Here is a 17,004-nt window from a genome sequence, read left to right on the forward strand (position 1 = left end):
TTTTCATTTTACCTTATTTTATAGCTCATAAATATACATAAGTTTATGACCAATCGGAGGCAGCCAACCATGCACCTTTCCTGTACATTTATTTACAAGCCTCCAACTTAAAACACACTCATGCTACAAGCTATACACTACACAATACACTCTGATAACAACCCTTTAGGCTTGTTAATGTGCCCAAACATTACCACACTTGGCCGTTAACAGGTGCCAGGAGGTGCTGAAGCGTTGTCATGCCAACATACATCAGGCAGTTTCTTGTGTTTATTTATTACCATATAACAGTGCAATCAAAAGACACAATTATAGTAGTTTAATAGGGCATATAAAGAATAATGTCAAATAAATAAATTATGAAATAGATTAAAACATTTAAAACAATCAGAGAAATATATTTTACTGATATGTCAACATGCGTACAAAAACATATTTTGTTTATATATATATATATTTTTTTTTCTTTTTGTGGGGCTTAGGTCCATATGTTGGGAAAAAAAACTCCATATATATGATTACATATTCTATCGTATGTATTTTTACTTGTATCCATGTTCCAATTTGTGTTTATCAGCTTCTATTTGTGGATAAAATCTCCATACAGTAAATTGTAGTATGTACTATTTTATTTCCTTTTTACTAGTCCACACTGTATTCTGTGCCATTGGCTCTGAAACTTGAGGTTTAGATCAGCAGATAGACTCTCTAGACATGCTAATAGGAGTAGAGTTTGAGCTGCTCCTCAATGTCTCCCTCCGTCACTTCCCCGAACGTGTCCTGGTTGTCTTTCAGCAGCTTGAAGATAGCAGCCAGCTGCTCCTGCTGCACCCTGTAACAAATACAGTCAGTATGAGTTTATTTGTATGTTATAAAGTCACTTTCAGGTACAAGTCAAATCAGTTGGTGAAAGAAATACCAGATAATCTGCGTTGCCCGTTTAAAAAAAAAGAAATCATGTAAAAATAAATATTTATTTGACCACTTTTAATAACATACACGGTAACTGTCTATATAATTGGATTAATACTAGTTAGTGAGAAAATGACAGTGAGTTCAGGTGGAATTGTAACATAAGCATAACCTTAATATAACCTTCTATACTACAGTTATTTACAGTTACTAACATGCTTTTGTCCAATCTGTAGTCACATTTTCAAAACTCTAAATACGTTTAACCCAACATCTGTCTGTTGTGGACTATACTGTTCATACAATTCATGTTGCTATCACGCAATATACATGTTTTAAACATGCTTACATTTTATTAACAAACTAGATTCCCCACGCACACAATTCTGCATCTTTCTTATCTTATTACAATTGCTTGAATACAGCATGACAAAATTAACTACCTCTTATGTTCCAAACCTTAAATACAGTGTATAACTACTGCTTCTGCAACAATAGCAGGTGTAAAGCTATTATAACTAATACATCATTTAAATTTACAGATTTTTAATGATAAATAAGAGGCTAAGATATTCCAACCACAGCTGGTTCTGGATCTGAGGTCTGTTTGGATTGAGTGTGGCCAGTGTAGCACAAAAAGAGAGAAAAAAAGAAAATATGCCTGGATGGTGGTAAAGTAATAGTCCAGGAAAAGGTTTAGTGAAAACAGGACAAGGGAGAGGAAGAGTTGGGTCAGGATAAAAAATACGAAAAGTATCTCTGTTCATTCCTCTGTAAGTAGGGTTTAAAATACTTCTGTAGAAGTTAAAGTATCAAATTGTACTCAAGTATAATAGTAAAAGTAAAAGAGTGTCTGAATGGTATATGTTTATACTTCTCATCAGATTTACTCTATCTGGATGTAGAGATTTATCCTGATAAGAGTTTTATTGAACGATGGAAAACCGGAATAAAAACGAGGCTATTTTTAGAATGTAAGAAGTAGAAAGTTCAGATAATTGTGTGAAAATGTAAATAAAAATAATAATTACTACTGTAACATATAGGTAATCAACATTTCTACTTAAATAATGTAACAAAGTATTTGTTCTGCACCTCTGGAAAGAAATAGTTCTAGGATAAGAGAGAGGGAGAGGAGTAAGGATGTGTGGTGATGGTGTTCAAATAAAAGTAAGGATTATTTTTTTATTTGTGTATTTTAATTGTGCACAGATTGAACTAAGGCTTGAAGTTTGTAATAATATTTTTAGTAGAGTTTGGCAACAATGTCATGTCTATACAGTTTTTTTACTGAATGACTGCCACAGAGAATTTTAGTCTACACTATAGTTCTATATGATAAATATAACTCAGTTACTTGTAGACAATATGTTCCACACATTTAAAACTCAAGTACATTTTTTTTATTATTTAAAAAAACAATCGTGATGCTGTTTTTGTAATGTCACTAGCTTTTATTATTTTGACAGGGGTTGCACAGTGATTAACTATACACAGCTCTGGAACAGAGAACATGCGTTAGAGTTTGTGTGGGTCCAGGTTTTTGTGTGTTTTTGTGCAGGAAATCATCTATGCGGTTTAATTTATGAGGTGTGTGTGTTTCTGTATTTACAGTTTAGACAAAGTGTCTAAAGTACTGGTAAATACTTCTTAGCAGTTTGCAACTGTAATTTACAGGTTAAAAGCCCACTGTTCTCATCACAGGACAGCAATCTGCGTTTATTAACAATTAATTTAATAGTTATAAGACACCCAATACAAAAATTTACAGTGCTAAATAACAGATTCAACTTCTCACATTCAAAACTCAGCTGCCTACTGTTCAGCTGCCTCAAACTAGTCGCTCCCTCTCCACTACCAATTATATTTAAGTATATGAGAACTATATTTAGCACTTTTCTAATTACTTCTGTGGCAGTCTTGGCTTAACCTGAATATTTTAGACCTATGGGGGGTCTGTATTCTATACTCTTATGTTTAGTTTGATACTTTGTTGTGCAGTCAAATTATTCTGATATGGTTTCCCTGCTATAAGATACATCTGTGAAACATGGTGGTGGCAGTGTCATGGTTTGGTACGACTGCACTGTTCTGTCTGTTCCTGCTCCAAAAACTGTCATTATGAGCCCAAGTCCGTTTTAAACCTGCCATTTTGTTGTAGGTAGGGAATTACCTATATTTTCTAGGCAGCTCCAGTGCAGAGATTTCACGACACATTGAGTATAAACCAAAGTGAATGCTGAGTGGATGAGTTGATGTGTGTGCACTGTGCAGACCAGCGATGCGTGATTGTAACATTCTAACTCAGTTTACGATCACAGTGTGATTTGTTACTTTGCTATATTGTGATTATCACACCAAAGCATTTTCTTGAGCCCAGGCTTGTCATCATTGATAGCACAAGGAATTCTTAATTATACCATTAAATGAGAAGGAAAATATCAGGTCATTTGTCCATGATCTGAACCTTTTGAGAAGGTGGGTCTTACAGCAGTACAATGACCCTAAGCACACCCTAAGTCATTCTACCATCTTTTAATAACTCTTTATACAGTATGTAAACAGAATTTTAGGCAATGACACTCTTCAGATGTGGAGAACCCATGTCCAGGTAATTATGATGTATTTTGCATGTGTTGAAATATAACTATTATATAACTTAATACTATTTAGCCATATGCAGACTGTCGGCCGTTTCTACAAAGGAATGAGACAGAGGAGTGATTCACCCACTTGGCTTTTATTGATAAAATATAACAATAGCCAATAAATAAAACATTATAGAGACAATGTCACTACATTTGTTTTGCATATGTAATAAATTTAATCTAAAATGCTGCTATTTTACAGAATTCATGTCTGGTCAGAATTAATTTTCTTTCACTGCTACAGACGTCAGCATTTCTGAATAAAATACTCCTTTCTTGCATTAACTGCAAAACTATAATAATCATTTCCCCATACAGCAAATGTATGTAAATCATTAAGACATGCTTCTTTTGTTTTGCACAGAAACTGTGAGGCTAATGTAGCTAACAAATAATAGCAAACTATAACCCTTTAACACTTAGAACTGTGCAAACTGAATGACTTAAATTCATTTTGACTGTTGTCATGCTGTCTAAAAACAAACTGTCAATAATTTATTACAAAACTGAAAAAGAAAAAATACTATATTTAGGTTATATATTTAACCTAAAAAAACTAAACGTTTAATTAAGTATGTTTGTCAGATAATAAAAACTGCTTAAATCTAATGCAAACTTGAGGCACAGAAGGGTAATCTTGTACTTTCTAGGCTCTTAGAGAGCTTTAGTAATGAATAGAAAATGAAAGTAAGAACTTAGCAATCTACAGATTCTAGGCTGTTCTAGACTGTTTTATAAGGTAAATTTTTCATTTCAAAAGCTAAAATGTAAAACCACAGTCTGTACATAGAGAGAAAAGGGGAGCTTAAAACACAAAAGAGCATTACAACAAAACGTAACTCCTTCAGAAGCCTACAGTGGTTCCTTTTAGGAAGAGCACTTGTACACCTCAAGCACAACAGACACAGAGGACCAGGTAAAGGTGTTCAGTTCTGCTTACTCAGCTGTCCTGAAAGAAAGGAGAAAAACATTTAGTGAAAAAGTATTTTTAGAGTGCTCCTCTACTAACACTGGGTAAAAATATGAATATTTATTAACCTAAAACCAATCAGATTAGCACTGAGTGTTTTGTGGCATTCAGCAGAATAAAATGGGATATTTAGCAGGAGAATTAGATAGGGTTATGTAAAAGTCATTAACAGACTAACACATCTCTAAATTCAGAGGAATTTGGTAAAAACGTACTGTTTCTATTTTGACTTTTAAATGTTTTCACTTTGCTTTGCGCTCTGCTCACCACTGGCTGATTGTTGTTGTGTTGTGCTGCTGATGATAGGCAGGGATTTCTAAGTGTGAGAGCGGTGTTTAGGTGTGTGGTGTAGATACAGCTTCTGTAGATCTGTATCTGTCTCTCAACATCAGAATAAAGCTCTGATTCTGCTCTTCCTCCTACAATCTCCATATGAGCGCAGGAAAGTGATGTACAGCTATCATATATCTGTATATCAGTCCCTTGCTCAGTTTTTGTTCACATGCACGTTGTGTTAATGCAGAAAATTCGAAATGCCCACGGAAAAGAGATGAATACAGGAAAGAGAGAGACTCTTTTTTTTGGTTTGTTTTTATTTATTTTTTTTTTTTGGGGGGGGGGGGGGGGGTCTCTGCACTCATATAGAGATACTAAGTCAATATTTTGAGATACTAAGTCAATATTTTGAGATACTAAGTCAATATTTTGAGATACTAAGTCAATATTTTGAGATACTATCTCAATATTTTGAGATACTAAGTCAATATTTTGAGATACTAAGTCAATATTTTGAGATACTAAGTCAATATTTTGAGATACTATCTCAATATTTTGAGATACCTTAAATGCTGGCTGACCTGTAGATAATGACCTGTGAATTAGGCCAAAAGTGAAAGCAATAACGTTTTAATTCATATTATCTAAGTTTTTTTTACATTATATTTCACTCAGAGTTAAACTCTGTCCCTCACATTGTGTTCTCCCCTTTATTCAGAGCGTTTACACAGCGCTTTGCTTACTTTTTTTTACTGTTAAAATGCGCCATCTACAGGCGGCCGCATGTATGTTCAGCCAGTATTTAAGGTGGAGCGGAAATCTGAATTAGACACTGGCGAATAAGAAGCTAACTTCAGCCTCGTCCAAGATCCGGAGGCTTATTTTGATATTGTGTGATTCCTCTAAAAGCACCAATATTTCATGATTTGTGAATCCACGTCTGAAGTAGTCCTCAATGATAGTTTCCATTTTGCGTCTTTGTCTCACCTGCTTCTGTCTGTGTACAGCCTACTAGTAATAAAATATTGACTTAGTATCTCAAAATATTGACTTAGTATCTCAAAATATTGACTTAGTATCTCAGAATATTGAGATAGTATCTCAAAATATTGACTTAGTATCTCAAAATATTGACTTAGTATCTCAGAATATTGAGATAGTATCTCAAAATATTGACTTAGTATCTCAAAATATTGACTTAGTATCTCAAAATATTGACTTAGTATCTCAAAATATTGACTTAGTATCTCAGAATATTGAGATAGTATCTCAAAATATTGACTTAGTATCTCAAAATATTGACTTAGTATCTCAGAATATTGAGATAGTATCTCAAAATATTGACTTAGTATCTCAAAATATTGACTTAGTATCTCAGAATATTGAGATAGTATCTCAAAATATTGACTTAGTATTTCAGAATATTGACTTAGTATTTCAGAATATTGACTTAGTATTTCAGAATATTGAGATAGTATCTCAAAATATTGACTTAGTATCTCAAAATATTGACTTAGTATCTCAGAATATTGAGATAGTATCTCAAAATATTTACTTAGTATCTCAAAATATTGACTTAGTATTTCAGAATATTGAGATAGTATCTCAAAATATTGACTTAGTATCTCAAAATATTGACTTAGTATCTCAGAATATTGAGATAGTATCTCAAAATATTGACTTAGTATCTCAGAATATTGAGATAGTATCTCAAAATATTGACTTAGTATCTCAGAATATTGAGATAGTATCTCAAAATATTGACTTAGTATCTCAGAATATTGAGATAGTATCTCAAAATATTGACTTAGTATCTCAAAATATTGAGATAGTATCTCAAAATATTGACTTAGTTTCTCAAAATATTGACTTAGTATCTCAGAATATTGACTTAGTATCTCAAAATATTGAGATAGTATCTCAAAATATTGAGATAGCAGTTTACTTAATAATAATAAACAAAAAAATTGGCTGGATTATTTATTTTTTTTAGGTGGCGGGAATGGGCTTTCATATGTTTCTGTTTTTACTACTGAGTTTGTTTTAGCTTTCATGTTTTCGTTGTGATTCAAAATGTTCTATCCTGAACTTATTGCTGTATAGTTTGTTAATGTGTTTAAGATATTCAATACTTTTAGACAAAACTAATGCAGAGCAATCTTAAATGATTTGATATAATTGATTTCATAAATGTTTTATACAGGATTCTTCAATGGAAAATCACAATCTGTAACAGTTTAATCACAAAATAAGCTTTTATTAATATCATGCATTCCATCATACTCCGCTGTCCATGAATCTAGGTGTTACTCTGTTAACATGCGACACAGATTAAAGTGCTACATTAATTCATCTGATTAGAGGGAAGAAGAAGCTCACTCACCATTAGCACTGTGGTGAAGCTGCTGGCTAGTAATCAGCAGAAGAGGGTGTTAGTCATGCAGGTAGTTGTAAGAGTTGAGGGAAAATGTTGATCAGAGCCACTGCAAGCAATCAGGGGAAAGATACACACATGCACAGACACATCACCTTCCACCAGGACTTCCCCCTGAATGTGTCTTTCAGTCCCCCAACTGATCTGAATTCATGCATTTATATCTGGAGAGTTATGAATTTGGCTGAAGTGAAAAAAGCTTGATTCCGGATTTGATTCAGGAACACACACTTACCATGGTTTATATCATGTTTTTTAAAAGTACCAGGCACATTGGAATGCACCAAAAGCTTTGATGAATCTTGCCCAGAAGTAATAGAGCGCATGTGGTGAGACATGCAGATACATGTAGACAAAAGCAGTCATGCACAAGCTTATGCAGCCTGACATTAACAGTTTGATTTTAATTAAAATAGTACTAAACAAAAGTCCAGTGGAGATGACCCTTTATTGATTCAGTTTCTAGTAAGTATTTTTTTTGTCAGCATCATGAATAAAGAAGAAAACATATCTATCAGAAAAAAGGCTTCAGAGTCTGAGCCAAGGCTCATGTGTCTGTTTTATTTTTATTTTTTTATTAACATTTGGTCTGTTTAGTTTTGGTTTTATGTTGCAGTTCAGCACACAGACTATATAACTTCTCTACATTCTTTCATCATCAACCTACATGGCCTGGGTCTTCCTATACTTTACAACAGTTTTGTAGAATATTGACATTCAGTAAGCTGCCTTTCCAGGTAACTCTCATCACGCGCATGAGTGTCCTGCAGCAAATTGAATGCAGCAGATTCCTTTTATTTCTGTTTATAATAAGGTTTAATCTACAGTTACAGTAGATACAGAATCACCAGCATAATCTGTTAAACCCATACTGCTGTGTGACACATGTTTAAGTAAAGGGAAGTCAAACATTTGCCTCCACCAGCAGGAGGCGATAGTCTTGTATAATAAAGGCCACATGAGCCACACTGCAAATAGAAACATGCGGCCACTGCCCATTTTTGGATGGTTGAGGAAAAAGCATTTCAACACTGAAATCTGGATCTCCTGCAAACTGCTGCCCTCATCTTCACTACACAATAACCTCTTTAAAAGTTTTACATTAACAGAAAATGAGGAAGAACAGCTTTGCTTGTGTTCATTTAAATCAATAGCCTCTGTAGGACCTACCCTCTAGAGAGTATACTCTCTTCCACCTGCATGTACGTGTGGCTTTGACACAGTGTACAGTAGCACTATAGCGTCGGCAATCAGAGGCTTCAGTAATGCTGCCCTATTAGTCACCAAAGACACACTGAATCAGATCAGTCACTATTCTTTTATCCTTTTATTTTTTATATATTTTTTACTTATTATTATTATTTATTTTAGTAATTTATTTTATTTTAAATAGTAAATCCATCATTTACTATTTTTTATAATTGTGGTTATTTTAGTCCTTTATTTTTTTAACTGTTTATATTTTATTATTCTTCGTATTTATCTTTTTGTTTTAATGCTCTACATTTTAGCCTGTTTGCATATCCTTTTATTTTGACTTATTTTATTTTTTCTTAATTTAATCTTACATTGTTTGCTTGTTTTAATAATTTAAACTTCAGTTTCAATTCCTTTAATTTTATGTAAGCTTGGCTGCATTGAAAATAAGGGTTACCCTCAATGTATCTACCAAGTGAAAATAAGGCTTAATTAATTGATTGCTTGATTGATTGATTGATTCTCATTCATCCTGCGATCTCATTTGAACCTGTGCATGTGGAAAGATGAGCATGTGCCAGGACACAAAAGATCAACTAGGAGGGAAGGTGAGTGATCTTCATCAAGACTGCCATGAGTCTCCAGGGCCCTTGTGTCACACCACACAGGGCCTGTTTACACCTGCCATTAACATGCTCTTTTGGTGATCAGATCACGTTCAGACTGCACTGTTTTGGCCAGAAATCACTGTTTACTGGAAGTAAAATGGACATGATGTATGCATTTTTGTGCTTTTCTGACCTCATCTGGTCACACTCGAGTCACATTAAACAAGTTTATGACAAGTGTAAACAGAATATATCCAGTGTACCCAGATACTATTTACCCAGCTGACATTTCAACATTTAATCAATGTTAAATCATTGTTGATATTATGGTTAAATCAAGGTTGGATTTGGTGTTGATTTTGAAAAGTGAATCAACGTTGATGTGGCAATGTTGTTTTAACATGGTACATTCAAGCTATAATAAACCATGGCTTAAATTCGGGATAACCAAAATTATAGAAGAAAAACAAACTGTATTAACAATTTTATTTGTATTCTCCCTCTCTTTCTCTGAATATGCATCTCTGAGAAGTATGAACTGTACAACTACAAACAAAAAGCTTTTTATTACTATTTTATTAAAATCCTATGATTAACAGAGTGTTAATAATAAAATAACATCACTGTAGCAAAGCTGAGTATAAAGAAAGTTACCCATCACTACCAGTCTGATTCAACATCTGATCTCAAAAACAGTAAAACTATTAGAACATGAACATTCCCCAACTGTTTTTGGAAATTGTGTGGTGATGAAATGTAAAATGCTCATTTAAAATGCAGAAGGTTGAGGACATTATGTTAATTCAACATTAAACATTTGCACAATCATTTAACATTAATTGTTCTTTCAACATTGAAACAACACATAATTTCAACCATATTTCAACGTTGAAGGTCGGTTGTGTGCCAGCTGGGCAGGTACAAAACACATGTTAATGGCAGGTGTAAACAGAGGAACAGGGGAAGGTCACGTGAGAGCTCAGGGATTACGGGTCAGGGGCTGGGTTTAAGTAAATTGTGCCTTACCGGTGGAATCAAACAAACACTTTCTGATGTTGGTGTTTAAAGAGAGGTAAAATCACTTGTGAACTCTATTCTGCAAAGATAAAGGGTGGGGCAGAAACACATTATGCACAAGGTTTTAGGGTATAAAAATTTACCATCATCATCATTATCAGACGGCATGTTTGTCACTTGCTGGATTAAAGCTGATTACACCTATATTAACTAAAGATATCACCTTCATATCATAACTGTTTCTATATCTATATTTCTATTACTATATCACTGGTATTATTCTCATTTAAGTACAGCAGTCACCCTTGGACACACAATGGTCTAAATGTTCCTAAATAATACCTACTTACAGTTACATAAAAGTTACTATTAACCATCAGAATGGGTGACAATTTATGTTGACTGATTTTGTGCAGGGCATTATTGTTGGTGCCAGACAGGCTGGTTTGAGTATTTCTAAAACTGTGGCTCTTCTGGGATTTCCATCACAAAAGTCCCAAGAGTTTACTGAGAATAGTACCATAAAAGAAAAACCTCCCGGGAGCACCAGTTCTGCAGAAAGATATGTCTTAGAGAATGGCAACAGAGAATGGTAAGATTGGAGCACTGATAGAAAAGCTATGAATCAACTCGGTACAATTGTGGTGAAGAGAAAAGTATTATTAGGATGCACAACACTGGGCTGGCTGTTAAGTTAAAACACAAGGCTAATAATAAGGCTATTAGATGAGCTAACCTAGCCTTAGCAAAAGTGTCTCTGTCACACACATGTAACTTGACTGGCACTGCTTATAATTAAAATAGCACTGCTGATGTAAATATATGACTAAAATTGTACTACTTTTAGCTTAATGTGTGACGAAAGTGATACGTTTTAACTGTATTTTGTAATTGCACTTTTACGAAAAGCAATTTATTCAGTGGGAAAAAGAGAATTTTTGGGTTTGCTATAAAGTAAATGTGATTTGTATTGGGTGTGGTTAAAAATTCTTCTTTCAACAGGTTCATGGTTTGCCCCAGGTGCAACAGTGAGGCAGTGGGACTTCTTTTTTTTATATAGAATTCTGTCAGTTGGCCTGGTGATATTCAGACTGCACATAAAATCTACAAAACTTTTACATAGTCAGAACAGATCCAAAAAAAACCTGGAACCTGAAAGCATGTGGTAAAATGATGAGATGCTGTTTGTTTGTGATTAAATGCAGCTGGTGTTGTGATGTTGGTGCCAGATTGAACAGATAAATACAAATACTGACCTTTGCTCCTCCTCCAGCTCTTCCTTGGTCAACCTCTTATCAACTGCATTGATCATTTTCTTGCCGGGTTTGAAACTTGGAGTCTCTGCTTCAGCTTCCACTGGAACAGATGACACATCTAAGAGATGAATAAAATTGTATTCATATGAAATTTTTTAAGGATTTTTAACTTTGCCAGTAAAACATTGAAAGAAGGATAGCATCTTTAATTACATCGGTAGTAAGCTTTTGTTTTGTTGTAGGACAATGTATCCTAATCTTTCTAACACAGACTTTAACATCTGTAATAAAAGTATAATTGAATCTTAGATCAAAAGTAAGGTTATGAAAAAACTAAAACCTTACGTCAACTCTTTTCAGAGGTTTTTTGAGCTGCACCCAGTGGAATCTGAATGTATGCAGCTGTTTGTTGCTTAGAGCAAATGTACTGCTGGCAGAACAAAGGAGGCATGTGTAACCCAGCTCTTCACAAGCACGGCGAGTGGGCACAAGGCTCTTTGTGTGTGTGTGTTTGTGTGTGTTTGTGTGTGTGTGGGTGTGTCTGTGTGTGTGTCTGTGTGAGTATCTGTGCTGGAATGGTCACCATGAGCCCAACCCTAATCTCCAAACACTTGCTGTAATGTAACACAATGCATTTCAACTGTATTAAAGCTGTCAGGCTACAAACAAGATAAAAATCTGAATAAAAGATAAAGGTCAAGCCTAACTACACCTTCTTTAGTAGCCACCCCATCCAAGACTTTTAAATATCTGCTGATACAGATCACATAGCAATAAACTAAATATTTAGGACTCTTATAATTCATACACCCCAGACCATACCTATACATTTACCAAAGTTGACACTTTTCTAAGGAGTGTCTCCCTCCCCAATTTATCCACTGACCAGGTACAGCATCTGGATATGCCACTCTCTATAAATGAACTGGAAAAAGCACTACAACTTATGCCTAATAATAAATCACCAGGTTTAGACGCTTTCCCTGTGGAATTTTATAAACACTTTTGGCCCCTCATTTCTCCTCTTCTTTTCAACATGATTACTGAAACCCTCCATAATTCCAAAATCCCTCATCACATGAATACAGCTTTAATTACACTCATTCTCAAACCTAATAAAAACCTCACACAATGTTCCAGCTACTGTCAAATATCTTAAATAAACATAGATGTCAAAATCATAAGCAAAGCCCTGGCACTAAGGTTAGAATCAGTAATTCCTTCACTTATACACCCAGACCAGACTGGGTTTATCAAAGGAAGACACTCCTAAGAAAACATGAGACGATTGTTTAACATAATAGAACTATACACACATGAAACATACACTAAGATCCAACATCCAGCCATAGCATTAACTCTAGATGCAGAAAAGGCATTTGACAGGGTAGGGTGGCCCTTTCTCTTTACCTCCTTTTTTTTGCAATAATATCTCAGGTATCCAAACAAAATTGCATTGCCACAAAATCAGCTTATACGCAGATGATATTTTACTATATCTAACGGTCCCTTCCACCTCCCTTCCGTCAGTCCATAGTCTGTCTCATCAGTAGTTTTTGTAAGGTTCCTGGCTACTCCATAAATTGGTCCAAATCTGAGATTCTGCCTCTTACTTACATTGACTGGAATGCTGATTTTGGGGACCCTACACACGTACCATTCAATCCATTAAATACCTTGGAATCCAAATCTTAACAAAATTAAAGAACTTATTCAAACTAAATTTTATGCCACTACTACAAAACATCAAAGAGGATCTCCAGCGATGGAATAAAATCCCATTATCTTTAATTGGCCGTATTGCACCCGTCTCTTCACCATGACTCCCTTTAACACACCCCTGGGCTGGTTTTCCTTTCTGAAATCGGCAGTAAATTCATTCTACTGGAAGGGTAAAAAACCCCGGATCAGATTATCCACTCTTCAAAAACCAAAACGGACTCTTCCAAAACCAAAGCGGTATGGCGGACTGGATGCCCCAAAATTTCACCATTACTTTCTTGCTTATCAATTACAGTATATTCATCATTGGACCAACAATTCAAACTCCGCTTGGCTAGATATAGAACAAACCATTTGCAAAGACCTGACCATCCAAGATATAATTTTTATAGATAAATCAATTAGAACCAATGAATGCTTCAAATATAAGACAATAGATACTACTCTCTCTGCCTGCTGGAAAGCAAATGAAATCCTCAATTTAGAACTCACCCCATGTAAATCCACCCCAATATGGCACCACCCCATGTTCAAAAAGAACAATACACCTATCATCTTTGCAACATGGAAAAAGAGAGGATTAAACAGCCTAGGGAATCTCTTCAGTAATGGCTCCCTCATAACCTTCAACCTTTTGAAACAGACATACAACTTACCACCAAACTGCCAATTCCAATATTTACAGCTTAAAGAAATTCTTTAAAAAGTCATTGATATTAAAAACATCCAAGAACCAAACCCCCCTCTACTACTGAAAATAAATTCACTCAAAACCAAGAAACTACTCTCCCGAATCTATAAAGTTTTCTCATGCCATGACAACACTACTTCACAACACATTCACATGCCCAATTCTAATATACAGTTAATTCAATGAAAAAAATACATAGAATACTTTTTCCACCCAAAAAATACACCTGATGGGCCTCATCTACACAAACACCTGTACACACTGTTCAAGCACAATAGACCACCACTATCATGCATTCTGGAACTGCCCCCCTGTCAGACAGGTTTGGACGGAGGTCATGGTAGAGCTATCCAAGATCCTCAGCCTCAGCATCCCACTCTCTCCTTCTGTAGCCCTGCTTGGTGACTTGTCTTTATCAACCTCAAAATTGGAAACATTCATCTTCATTTCTACAACAATGGCTACAAAATAATTCTAAACAACTGGAAAGACTAAATTATCAATAAAGCATGGGTACAATCTGCTAACTAAACACTCAAAATGGGAACGACTTACATTTACCAAAAAAGATAATATCAGCCACTACAACAACACCTGGTGCCCATTTTTGAAATGTATCCACAGCTGATCCTTCGACTTACGTTTGTTTATGTAAATACTTCTCTCTTATTTCAACATACCTGCTTAATACTTAATATTACAATAACACCTCCTGTCTGTTATCTTGTCATATTATATGTTGCTTGTCTGTTTTGTAACTGCTTCATTTTGTCTATACAGTACTGTTATGAATTTGTGAATCTGTATATGTGCATGAATAAAAAATAAATAATAAAAATAATTTATAATAAACTACATAGTCTCTCCTTTTATAGGATGAAAAAGGAAGTAAGGACCCAGTTCTGTCACAGACTTCCTCTTTTTTGCCAGTTCCACTGCTGTGGCCAAAGACTCTATTTTAGCTTCATCTCTCCACAGCACTTCTTCCCACAGCATTTCTTTCCAAAACCCATCTGGCTTTTCTAACTGTTCTGCATATTTCAAATGCTGAGTCTTGTGGCAAGGTCACAGTTAAGGTTTCCACGAGGAATGTTTGTGGAAGCACTGCCTTAGGACTGAATTGAGACATGACTTGAGACTTGTACTATTATACTATTTAAGACTCAATTTGAAACTTGTCTGTACTAACTGACACATTGCCTGTACTGAGACTCGATTTGAGACCTCCCTGTACTAATTAAGATTAAGACTCGATTTGAGACTTGTCTGTACTAAATGAGACTGATTTGAGACTTGCTTTTACTGAGACCCGACTTGAGACCTGCCTTTACCAAACTGTTATTTAACTTTAGACCTGCCTGTACTAAATTTGGATTCAACTTGAGACTTCACTGTACCAAATTAGAATTCCACTTAATACTTGTGTAAACCTAATTAAGACACGACTTGAGACTTGCCTGTATTAAATAGTGACCTGACATCAGACTTGCCTGTAGCGACCTGTCTGTTTGGAATTTTGATTCCTTTTAAGACCTGTCTGTATCAAACTGGAATTCTACTTGAAACTTGCTTGTACCAAATTGTTTCGACTTGATACTTGTCTATATTGATCCATTGGGACTTTTGAGTCTTATGAAACAGGTTCAGAAGGTGTAGGAGTGGTGTGTAAAACGGATTCAGGGAGAGATTCTGAAACAGGCTCAAGAGACTTGTCTATATCGATACATTGGGACCTGACTTGAGACTTACCCTAAAGCTTGACTGTTTTGGACTTTAAAAATGAATTAAATCTAACACTTTACAAGCAGTGTCTTCATTCATGCATTACGAATATGTTTACTCATATGACGCAAACAAGACATTTATAGAATTACTGTAAAAGATGTGTAATATTCACTGAATAAAGAAAGTGATAGAAATGGAATGTCAACTATACCATTTTGCTCTACAACTTCTGGTACGGCTTCTGGAGTTGACTCAGGTTTAGGTTCCAAAACATGATCTGATGCAGGTTCTGAAACTGGATTGGCAGCAGGTGCAGAAATTGGTTCTGGTGCTAGTTCTAAAATTGGTTCAGGAACGGGTTCTGGAACTTGTTCAAAAGCAGGTTCTGAAATAGGTTCTGGCACAGGTTCTAATGCTGGTTCGGAAATGACTTCAAATATTTTTTCTTGCGCAGGTTCTGGAACTTGTTCAGGAGCGGGTTCTGAAAGTGGTTCAGAAATGGGTTCTGATGCTGGTTCAGGCACAGCTTCTGAAATTTGTTCAGGTGCAGGTTCTGAAACTGGTTCAGAAATGGGTTCTAATGCTGGTTCAGGATGGACTTCTGAAATTTGTTCAGGTGCAGGTTCTGAAACTGGTTTAGAAATGGGTTCTGATGCTGGTTCAGGCACAGCTTCTTGAGTTTGTTTTGGTTCAAGTTCTGAAACTGGTTCAGAAATGGGTTCTGATGCTGGTTCAGGCACAGCTTCTTGAGTTTGTTTTGGTTCAAGTTCTGAAACTGGTTCAGAAATGGGTTCTGATGCTGGTTCAGGCACAGCTTCTGACGTTTGTGTCAGTGCAGGTTCTAATACTGGTTCAGAAATGGGTTCTGAAACGGATTCCAGAATTGGTACAGAAATTGGTTCTGGTGCAGGTTCTGAAACCGGTTCAGAAACAGGTTCTGAATCTGATTCCAGAATTGGTACAGAAATTGGTTCTGTTGCAGGCTCTGAAACTGGCTCTGAAATTGGTTCTGAAACAGGCTCAGGGGACTGTTCTGGCACTGGTGCAGGTGTGGGCTCTGAGACGGGCTCTGGGGCAGCTTCTGAGACTAGTTCAGGGGCAGCGTCTAGGTGAAGGACAGCTTCAGAAACTTGCTGAGAGGCAGATTCTGGGAAAAGCTCTATGGCAGGTTCTGAAACAGGAAGTGACGGCTCTGAGATTGGTTCTGCCACTGGAACTGGTTTAGGTGCTTCTTGGGTCTCAAGCTCATGCTGAGAGGGGGACTCCTCCGAAGGGGCTGGAGCTGTGATGACCTCAGGTAAGGGTTCCGTCTCAGGCACTGGAGCAGTCTGCAGAAATCACAGGAGAGAGAGGGTCATCATTAAATAAAGAGTAGAAAATCTAAGAATTTTTGTTGGAGGCAAAACTCTAAAGCTGATGAGTCTGTAAAAACACAATGCTGAATTTTAAATAATTTATAAATCAGATTTTATAATGCATTTTTAATAAAGGATAGATCTGTCACTGTGGCTGGCCACGGCATAGCATCTGTCTTCAGGGCGAGCTCTA

General features: G+C 35.7%; 1 protein-coding gene across 7 annotated transcripts in view; it reads right to left on the reverse strand.

Annotated features, from left to right (window-relative positions):
* Positions 1 to 396: 396 nt before the first annotated feature.
* The window catches only part of si:ch73-366l1.5 (FILIA-N KH-like domain-containing protein), a 29,960-nt gene continuing 13,352 nt past the window's right edge, over positions 397 to 17,004 (reverse strand). Inside the window, exons 2-5 of one of the 7 annotated variants that reach the window (XM_022666198.2) lie at positions 15,668 to 16,784; positions 11,319 to 11,436; positions 10,072 to 10,141; positions 781 to 832 (exon numbers count right to left, since the gene is read on the reverse strand). In XM_022666198.2, coding sequence (XP_022521919.1) covers positions 10,108 to 10,141; positions 11,319 to 11,436; positions 15,668 to 16,784 — 1,269 coding nt within the window. In that variant the 3' untranslated portion in view covers positions 781 to 832; positions 10,072 to 10,107. Of the gene's footprint in view, positions 833 to 3,632; positions 4,510 to 10,071; positions 10,142 to 11,318; positions 11,437 to 15,667; positions 16,785 to 17,004 lie in introns of those variants that run through there. The other 6 variants (XM_049468042.1, XM_022666197.2, XM_022666195.2 and 3 more) reach the window with 6 other exon arrangements.

This window comes from Astyanax mexicanus, chromosome 19 (assembly GCF_023375975.1).
Source record: "Astyanax mexicanus isolate ESR-SI-001 chromosome 19, AstMex3_surface, whole genome shotgun sequence".
Classification (NCBI taxonomy): domain Eukaryota; kingdom Metazoa; phylum Chordata; class Actinopteri; order Characiformes; family Acestrorhamphidae; genus Astyanax; species Astyanax mexicanus.